The 10,986-nt window shown below is 38.9% G+C and overlaps 1 protein-coding gene across 1 annotated transcript in view; it reads left to right on the forward strand.

Annotated features, from left to right (window-relative positions):
* The window catches only part of LOC121394747, a 33,395-nt gene extending 22,819 nt beyond the window's left edge, over positions 1-10,576 (forward strand). The window contains exons 7-8 of the mRNA XM_041566509.1: positions 7,128-7,203; positions 9,753-10,576. Of these exons, the coding sequence (XP_041422443.1) occupies positions 7,128-7,203; positions 9,753-9,796 (120 nt within the window). The 3' untranslated portion in view covers positions 9,797-10,576. The remainder of the gene's footprint in view (positions 1-7,127; positions 7,204-9,752) is intronic.
* The last annotated feature ends 410 nt before the right edge of the window (positions 10,577-10,986 follow it).

Here is a 10,986-nt window from a genome sequence, read left to right on the forward strand (position 1 = left end):
AGCATCTATCTCTCGCCCGCAGACTCTCTTCACAAGCCTTTCACTTCCTTCCACAATTTATATCTCTCCTCCCCCCTGCAGCTTTTCTGTATCTCTCCCCGCTCGTCTGTCCAGCTGTTTGATCCCACAAAGCATTACTTATCTTAGAGCAGCCTCTAGCCCCGCTCTTCTGCCCAGTGATTTGGTTCCCTCCCGCCCAGCATTTCTCTCACGGCAGTCTGTCTGCACACAGCCTTTCCCTCCCTGTAGTCTCCCTCCCCTCGGCAGTTCTCTCACGGTGCTCGGACTGTCACCACCTTACCTCCCGGCTGCTCTCTCTGTGTTCCGACTTCCTGATCCTCACTTCCGGTTCTGTGTGGAGGAACACGTATGGAGCAAGCACGATGTGGGAACTGGTCGCCTTTTCGCCGTTTTACAGTCATGGAGAAAGACTATTTTGACATTTTTTGAAAAAAACAGCTAGGTCATTTATATCAATGTATTAGGGTATGGCTATTATTTTAGCATTTGGAATGGAATTTTTAGATAAAATTTTTTGGTGTTACTGGTCCTTTAAGCAACAGAAAGTTTATATCATATTAAGTGACATATTAAAGAATTTTACTAAACTGGAATATATATTTAAGTAAATCTTGCCCTTTTACATCTCTTGCCTTGAACCCCCATTTCGTGATGGTCTGTGTGCTGCCTCAGAGATCACCTGACCAAAAATACTACAACTCTAACTGTAACAGGAAGAAGTGTGGAAGCAAAAGACAGAACTCTGTCTGTTAATTGGCTCATGTGATGTAACAAGTATGGTTTGTTGGTATGTTTGTGTGCACAGTGAATCATACGTTCCCAGGGGGCGGCCCTTATTTTTTAAAATGGCAGTTTTCTATTTATGATTACCCAATGGCACATACTACTAGAAAAGTATATTATTATGAAAATGGTTTATTTACATGAAGCAGGGTTTTACACATGAACTGTTTTATGCAATATATTTTTAGAGACCTACATTGTTTGGGGGTATAGTTTTCCTTTAAAAAAATACAAAAAGCCCCAAGTGTATCACCTTGCTCATTACATAAAAGTTGGCCATAGATGCACAGATAATATCGCACAAAACAAATTTTGTACGATATTCGGTGCGTGTATGGTGAGAGATGGGCCGGCCAATGTCGGCAGAAGACTTTGATATCGGTTGGCTCATTGATCTGGCACCTTTGAAGGTACCCAAACATCGGCCATTCTTACTGCTGAATCGACAGATACAGGTAGAATTCTATTGTGTCTACAATAAAGGTTAAAGGGGAAGGAAAGCTACAGAGGCAGTTAACCATAGATTAACCACAATAGTGCAAGATAGAATGCTTTATTTATTCTGTTGAATGCTTTACCATACCTGAATAAACAGCTATAGAATCTCTCTTTGTTTAGGATAGCAGCTGCCATATTAGCTGGTTGTGACATCACTTCCTCTCATAGGTCTAGGCTCAGATTACAGCAGATTACAGGAGAAGGGAGGGAGAGAGGAGCAAACGGAGCATGCTCACGCCTGGGGCAAGGAGGTTTAAACTGAAAGAAGGAAGTCTGATACAGAAGCCCATGCGTACCAAATAGAAGGAAAGAAATGTTGTGTTTCTTTTGACAAAGGACTCATAGAGCAACATTATTTGAGGATTTACTGATGTATTTACATAGACCTTTCTGATAAAGCTTACTTAGTTTTAACCTTTCCTTCTCCTTTAAACCCTACTCAGTCACAGCATCCTCCAGCTTTCTGCACTTTGACCTTTGATGGAGTTACAAACAGGTCTCATATAGTTCCTTATTTACGAAAAAAACTTGAATGGAAAAAAACCTCGATTCAGTGAGTTCAAACCTCGAACATCATGAAGGCTATTAACATCTTCAAATGGTTCAAGGACCTCTACTAGAGTCCTGTGAGGAACCAATTTCTAAGACCCGGACCTGAACCATCAACCTGCAGCTCGAACCGCAACCCGAATTTTTACCCACTTCGATCCGCTACCCGACCCACAACCTGCCGACCTCCTTCAAACAGGAAGTGATGGTGCTACAAACCGGAAGGGACTTCATCAAAAGTGGGAGGGGACAGAAACAACTTTTGTTAAACTTTAAAAGGAGTAAAATATAGACCATATTACATAAGGAATTGAGAGGAGACCCGACCCGCAGGTATACCCACACCTGAAAATCCTCCCCTCGTTCTGCAGGCTGCTCACTTTTTTTCTGGTAACCCACGGGTACCCGACACGCTGCAGGACTCTAATCTCTGCCATTGACGCCTACTTGACTTAGACAGGTTTAAGATGATGTATTTTTGGATTCTACTGATTTCCAGGGTCAGGGTATAATAAATCTCGAAAAATTTGATTTTTACTTTAAAAAATTACTTTACATGATGCCACATAAATAAATATAACCTACTAAAGATACAAAATTCGCAGGTTTCATATTGTTGTCTTGTTAATAGGCTATAAACAAACAGTGCAGCTAAAGGTGGCCATAGACGCAAAGATCCCCTCGTTTGGCGACATCGCCAAACGAGCGGATCTTTCCCCGATTTGCCATTAACGAGCATGGCTATATCTGGGGTAAACTGAACGTTCGGCCGTATGGCCGAACGATCCGATTACGATGCGCAATGGGCTCCGGCGGGATAGGGTGGGTCAAAATCAAACCTGTCCGATCGACCAAACGACCGATCTCCGCCGGACGAAAGATGTCGGCACTCTCCACACATGATCCGAAAATCATACGAATCCTCGATTCGTACGATAGGATCTGTGTGTCTTTAGCCAGTTTTAGGAACAATATCATCAAGCAGAAAGTACAGTGCGGTATAAATTCAATTTAAATGCTAAATTTAAGGTAGATGAGCATGCAAAGTTGCTGTGGAAAGCACAAGGAAAGTGTCCACTGATAGTGTGTCTGTTGAGAGGATTTGAAAAAAAAAAAAGATCTACTTTGCACTTGAAGCTTGCACACTTGGTGCATTCACTGTGCTTGAATGGAGTCTCTGTCCCAGGACATGGGGATATCTCCGCATTAGTAGCAGCCTCATGAGTTCTTGGTGTGGAGCAAGCAATCCACGCCATGGGTTTCATGTCTGTGAAGTCACACTTATAAACAAGAGATAGTAGCCAAGAGGACACCATTAACAGTGAACCTTTGAACAGTCATTTTTGCCCAAAAAAATGACAAGAGACTGGGGTGGGAAGGCTCATGGTAAAAAAAGTTGAATAACTGTTTTCTTTGTCCTTCAACATGACCAGCGTTATCAATTGCAATGTTAACTCATGCATTGTTTCTTTATATAATGGGCACTTGTAATAATAGGACGCTTAGTAACATAGTAATTTAGGTTTAAAAAGAAGTCAACCTTTTGGGAAAGGGAAAGAGAAACCTAAAACACAAAAGAGAACTTTTTGGTGTAGAGCCACACAAGTAGAGGATCGTAGCAGTTACCACATGGGTGCAAATGCCCCAGACCTACAGCTCAAAGTGGAGGGATTATACAGGTATGGGACCTGTTATCCAGAATGCTCGGGACCTGGGGTTTTCCCGCATAAAGTCTAGTGGAAAATCATGTAAACATTAAATAAACTCAATAGACTGGTTTTCATTCATTATATCTTGGATCATGTACAATATACAGTTTTACAGCATGGCTGTCTCCCATTGACCCCATTTTAGCCAAATAATCCAGTTTTTTAAAAATGATTTCCTTTTTCTCTGTAATAATAAAACAGTACCTTGTACTTGATCTAAACTAAAATAAAATTAATCCTTATTGGAAGCAAAACCAGCCTATTAGGTTTATTTTAGGGATGCACCGAATCCACTATTTGGATTAAGTGCATCCCTAGTTTATTTAATGTTTACATGATTTTCTAGTAAATTTACGGTATGACAATCCAAACTCCAAAAGCAGCTATAAACTTACTAAGTGAAACCCACAGCTCCCACATAAAAATATCATGAAAGCCACTTGTAACTGTAGCACAGAGCAAAGTAAAAATGAAGATACAAAAGTGTGTATGCTAGTTCTGTAATTGAATGGCCAGCCTTCAGCACAACCTCTACCATCACAACACTGTTTGACAGGAAAAGATTCATTAAAAGGTACATAGAATGCACTGAACACTTTCTATTATCAGATGCCCTTTCCCTTATAATATATGGCACCTGAGCTGAAGAGGGAACTATTGTGAAAATTATAACTTGATATAAGCTGCAAATACAATATTGCAATATTGCAGCCGCAACAGAAGATTAGATACACTTGTAACAATTCAGCCATCGCGTTGCTATTGTCCAAATTACCCTAACAACCATGTATTGATTTAAATAATACATTTCTTATACTAAAAGTTCATTTAAAGTTGAGCAACCCCTTTAAATGAAAAGGAAAGATTAAAACCAAGTAAGCCTTATCAGAAAAGTCCACCCAAATATATCAGTAAACCCTTAAAGTAGTGCTGCTCTGAGTCCTCTGTTAAAAGAAACAGCATTTCTTTCTTTCTATTGTGTACACATGGGCTTCTGTATCAGACTTCCTGCCTTCAGCTTAAACCTCCTGGCTCCGTGCGTGAGCATGCTCAGTTTGCTCCTCTTCCTCTCCCCCCCTTCTCTGCTCTAATCTGAGTCCAGATCTATAAGTGAGCAGGGAGAGACTCGGGCAGGAAGTGATGTCACACCAAGCTAATACTGCAGCTGCTATCCTAAACAGAGAGCTTCTAGAGCTTTTTACTCAGGTATGGTAAAACATTCTACAGAATAAATATAGCATTCTAGCTTGCACTTATCTATTGGCAATAAACTGCCTCCATAGCTTTCCTTCTCCTTGGCTAGAAATGCCACACATCATGCTTTTAGCTGCTGTGCTAGTCTAAGACACCCACGAGCTTTTAGCAGGGAAGATTTGTGTCTCAGGATGCCCCAGTAGCTCCCCATCTTTTTTATCTGCTGATTCACTGCACATGCTCTGGGCTGCTGTCAGTAACTGAGCTTAGGGACCTACTTACAATATACTGTATTGTTTAAAACTCACTATACAAGGATGAAAAATTCAGGTTCACCTTACATAGCAGCTGAATTGATCTGCTTAGGAGAACCCCTAAGCTTAGCTTCTCAACTGCTGCCAGAGCACACTGTACATGTCACACTCAGAAGACGGCCTAACTAGATCCAAGCTGACAAGCTCCTGTGGACAACTTTAAAGGCCTGGACCATTACTGTTATAGGCCTGCTGAAGTTTTGGACTTCCAGACCTATTTATTGTTAAACTTTAGTTCTCCTCCAGCTTTGCACACTGTTTGGGCCTTGGCAGTTTTTCTATCTGTTATTCAAGATGAACAATTTTCCTACGGTGCCCCAGATTCTGAGTTGGTTTGAGTTCAGAGATTTGAATGGCCCATTCTAGGCATCACTTTTTTTTTATCCTTGAGCCCCCTTTTTTTATCCCATATGTTTGAGATGATTGTGCTCCTGAAAGATCTACTTTATCCCAAAAAACCCTTGTTAGCCATCCTCAGCAGGCTACCATTTGTTTTATACATCCTCAGCATGCTCTTCCCAGACCCCTAGCATCCTACTTTCCCAGTATTATTATTATTATTATTATTATTTTTACATAGTATATATATAATAATATAATATATTGTATCTTACTGTACCTTTAATTAGCATGAGTATTTGATCTGTGCAATACTCGTTTAGTACACGGACTCCTCTCATAGCATGTCCTTATGCTCCGAGCACGTTGCCTAGAGCTTGCTACTCCGTAACACTCTTTGCTAAGCAAATATTTGCATGCATTGCCCAGGAGACAAATGAGCTGCAGTATTTCCTCCAAGACCGAGGCATTCAATAAATGCATCGGTTCAAATTCAATATATGCAAATATTGTGCACACAAAAGTAATCAATGGCCTATACATGTTATATGCAGTGAAACTTTGGTATATGTTCATGCATTACCTGCGCTTAAAGTACAGTTATGGGACCTGTTATCCAGAATGGTTGGGACCTGAGGTTTTACGGAAAAGGGATTTTTCTGTAATTTGGATCTCCATACCTTAAGTCTACTAAAACCTCAATTAAACATTAATTAAACCCAATATGCTGGTTTTGCTTCCAATAAGGATTAATTATATCTTAGTTGGGTAGAAGCACAAGGAATTGTTTCTTTACTACAAGGAAAAGGACATTTTTTTAAAAAAATCTGAATTATTTTATTATAATGGAGTCCATGGGAGATGGCCTTTCTGTAATTCAGGGCTTTCTGGATAACGGGTTTCCGAATAACAGATCCTATACCTGTACAAGGAAAGCCCCAAATCCCTATTTTAAATGCATGTGCAGAATTTTAGAAGGATGTTTATGCACATGTGCTGGGGTATTAGTCCAGGTGAGTTCCGTAGCTGGAAGTGACATCAGTGTAGCCTGTAAAATAGCCAGATTGCAGGTGAGCTGATTAAGGAATCTTACACATTTTTGGGGATTGGTAATTGACTTTTAATTGTTTTTAGGCACCCTAACATATGGGCACAACTTTTGCTGAGGGTTTCCTTGTCCTTCAAGTTGGAGGTAAGAAGGTTTGGCACTTGTGTTAGTGCAAGGTGTTAGTTTCAGGTCTTGGGAAATCACTGTTGATCTCTCATCTGCACTGGCAAACAGGGGAAGGGGGTTAAAGCTCTCACAGATTTGTTTCATGATATTTTTGTGTGCTAAGGTTGTATGTTTTGTTATTGATACTTTTTATTACTCCTCTTTCTATTCAGACCCTCTCCTATTTATATTCCAGCCTCTTATTCAAATCAATGCATGGTTGCTAGTGTAATTTGGACCCTAGCAACCAGCTTGCTGAAAATGTAAATTGGAGAGCTGCTGAATAATAATCTACAAAAAAAACACAAATAATAACAAATGAAAACCAATTGCAAGTTTTTGCCGAATATCATTCTCTGCATCATACTAAAAGTTAACTCAAAGGTCAACAATCCATTTATAAAATGTTTCACCCCACCACAGCAAAGTGTTAGATTGTATTTATTTGTTGTTATTTAAGTATGAATAGGTATTATTATTAACATTTATCCTTTTTCATTTTCATAGAGGAGACCTCCAGACAATTCCTTTTATGTAAAAACCTGCAACAAAAATCCAAAGAAAACCAAATGGTGGTATCATGGTATGTATTGTCAACCAGTCTGTTAAAGTATCCACATTCCTCTAAGTGATATATATTATATTGTGCCTCATACATGCACCTATGCATTTCTGATGTATTTTAGCTTGGTCAGACTCTTTCATAACTTTTTGCCTTTTCCATATGTGCTATTATCATTTGTGCTAAATAGTACAACATGTCATACATTAGGGCATACCTTAGAGGGCAGCTATTCTATCGAGGTTCAGGTACTTAGAAGATTTTCACTATACTTGGATATCTGGTATTCTTCACAACTGTATTCCTCTATCTTCAGAGATATTGAATGGCCTAGAAGACAGTGGGGCTCATTTATCAACACTGGGCAAATTTGCCCATAGGCAGTAACCCATGGTAACCAATCAGATTGTTGCATTCATTGTTCTACTTGCAGCTGGCTTTAAAAAGCTAATCACAGATTGGTTGCTATAGGTAACTGCCCATGGGCAAATTTGCCCAGTGTTGATAAATGAGCCCCAGTGGCTTACAATTAGGAGTTATAGTTTCTAGGGCGCTCAAAGAAGAAACTGATGTGCAGCAGCATATTACATTTTTTACACATGATTTTCTACTACACTCATAGGCGATCAGTCTTCATGTAGGATCAGACCTTCCCACAAACGGCCAACATGCAGTAATATCTGCATATCGTAAATTAAGGTTTTAGAAAGAACTTACATTTTAAAAATTAGTTTATTATTATTATTTAATATAAGCTTCCTCATGCTGAAGTAAGAAACTGTCTAAATACAATCAATTAAATATTCTGTATTGTTTCTGAAATCACTTTTACCTTCATTATCCCTCTCAGCATCTGTTTCTCTTCATTCTGTCTTCATGCAGCAGTTGGGTGTCGGATGAATGATCCAATATATCTTATAGGGGGCTTCCTTTCCTATCCGATGAATTAGAGCTCACACAAATAAATGATTCCAGTACAAACAAACAACGTTTCGGGGGGAACACAGCCTCCCTTCTTCAGAAGAAGGGAGGCTGTGTTCCCCCCAAAACGTTGATTGTTGGTGGCATTAATAAAAGGGGTACAATCCCCGACTGCAACATTGGTGTGTGCGGACCGTTTTTTGAAATTGCACAGCAATATAAATGCAGTACATTCAATCTGACCAACTACGTTAGTCATCCCTGGTCTGGCCAGTCCTACACTGATTCACCAAGAATTCTTCTGCTTCACTACACATTTCATGACAATATTAAGGCATGAGGCCACTAATAAGCCTATCACATCTCTTATTTTGCATTCCCAATTATTCCTTGCTTGTGTGACTCCCCAACAATTCTTATATTTGAGTGTGGCTCATTGTTAAAAAAAAAAGTTGGGGATCCTCATTCTAGAGTATTACATTTAAAAGAGACTGCAAGATAATACATTTATGTTTTTGCATTATTCAATATTTGGGATAAAGCTTGGTAAAGAATGAGCCTAGAAATCATACTCCTTATAGGGGTAACTGTAGCAGACCAAAGGGACAGAAGCCTTTTTAAAGTAAACATCTTAGTTTTAACCCAAAATTACTTTGAACTTGCCCCTTTCCTGGTATCTAAAGCTAGGATGCGATTAGGGTGTCTCCATATAATTCATACTGACAAACGATCCTCTGTCCTCAACCCAGCAGAAAATGAAAGGTGATCTATGTATCTATATCACTGGACATCCATTACCTTTAATAATACATTTCTGATGACATTCAAAGCAGTTCACAACTCTGCTCCACCCTACATCAATGAAATTATCTATATTCATTTAAGAATTCTCTGGAATACGTGCCCCACATCTTATCTCATGTCCTCTTTTTTTTGGATTGTAAACTCTATTGAACAAGGCCCTCTTTACTAGGATAATTTGTAGGTTTAATGTATACGCACGTATCCGTAATATACACCTCATACATCAGTAGGGATTGCTTGTCCATATATTGCAATATATTTAAGATGACCAACTACTGATTAAAGAGGTTGTTCACCTTTTAGCATGATGTAGAGTCATATTCGGAGACAATTTTCAATTGGTTTTCATTATTTGTTCTTTTTGAGTTATTTAGCAGCTCTTCAGTTTGCAGTTTCTGCCATCTGGTTTCCAGGGGCCCAATTACCCAAGCAACAGTGCATTGATTTGAATAGGTATATGAATAGCAAAGTGTCTGAATAGATAGATTAGTAATAAAAAGTAACAATAACTTTGTATCCTTGCAAAGCATTTTTTTTTTAAGATGGGGTCAGTGACCCCCATTCGAAAGTTGAAAAGAATGAGAAGAAAAAGGCAAATCATTCTACACTATAACCAATAAATAATGAAGATCGATTGAAAACATGGTTATAATTGGCCATTCCATAACATACTAAAAGTTAACTTAAAGGTGAACCACCCCTTTAAGGAATTGATCAGTAAAATGTACATTTGTACTCTGCTTATTTTATCCTTATTAGTGAAATTCTGCCATATATTACAGACCTTTTTCTTTTGGGATCAGTTGAAATGTTAATAACATTGTTTTTCTTTCTCCATTGCAAAGATGACCTGTTGATGCCACTGTTGCAGTTCCTTAGCAGAAGATAGTCCTACTGAGTAAACAAGCTCTTTGATCCTTCAAGTCTTTGAACTTAAATATTTGACTAGGGGTGATTCAAAAACAATGAAGACTACTTCCTTTTAACTGCATTTTTACAAGTGTGCATTGCGAGCGCATGTTGAAAGCTGCTTCAGCCCCATGCAGCGGACATGCTCTGTAGTCATACTGGATTAATGCAGGCGTCAGGATGAAAATTCCATTTTTTTTCTCTCATGCTTTTCAGGATTCCACAGGTCCTCATGTATTGTGCAATAATGATGATAAATGCATGATAGGGCCTCATGGAGATGTTTACCAAAAGCTTGGGAAATGGAGAACCCCCTTCCTTCGTTGCATTGCCACCCATGATATCTGGATACTATGCACTGTGATTATGGCGGCACATGCTTGACTGACGACCGTTAAACAGGATCTTTGGCTATTTATTAAAATGTTTCCTTTATGTCTGTTTGACAGATGTTTTCCGGTGATTGTAATGAGCAGGTACTATATCTCATGCCTATGTGAGAATATAAAAATGTTGTAAATAGCTATTGTTAGAGCTAGCGTATAGAGAATGAGAAATGGTAGGGGTTAAAGGAATTGTTCAGTATAAAAATAAAAACTGGGTAAATAGGCTGTGCAAAATAAATACGTTTCTAATGTAGTTAGCCAAAAATGTAATGTATAATGGCTGGGGTGACTGATGTATAACGGAACAGTACTTCCTGCTTTACAGCTCTCTTGCTTTCCACTGATTGGTTACCAGTCAGTAACCAATCAGTGACTTGAGGGTGGCACATGGGTAATAAACGGTTTGCTTTTGAATCTGAGCTGAACTAAATTATTAATTGCAAACTCACTGAACAGTTATGTCCCATGTGGCCCAACTTATATTCGCTGACTAACTCCGAGTTAGAGAGCTGAAAAGCAGGAAGTTGTGTTCTGTTATGTTAGACATCCAATCACTCCAGTCTTTATACATTACATTTTTGGCTAACTAACTATATTGAAAACATTTTTTTTCTTTTTGCACAGCCTATCTATTTACCCAGTTTTAATTTTTACACTGAACTGTTCCTTTAAGGCGCTCAAGTCAGGGCTTTTTATCTGAAAGGGCAATACTAGTTTGCTGCAGTCTTTACTAGGGATGCACAGAATACACTATTTTGGATTCCGCCGAATCCCTGAAACCTTG

The sequence above is a fragment of the Xenopus laevis genome, chromosome 6L (genome assembly GCF_017654675.1).
Source record: "Xenopus laevis strain J_2021 chromosome 6L, Xenopus_laevis_v10.1, whole genome shotgun sequence".
NCBI classification, from domain to species: domain Eukaryota; kingdom Metazoa; phylum Chordata; class Amphibia; order Anura; family Pipidae; genus Xenopus; species Xenopus laevis.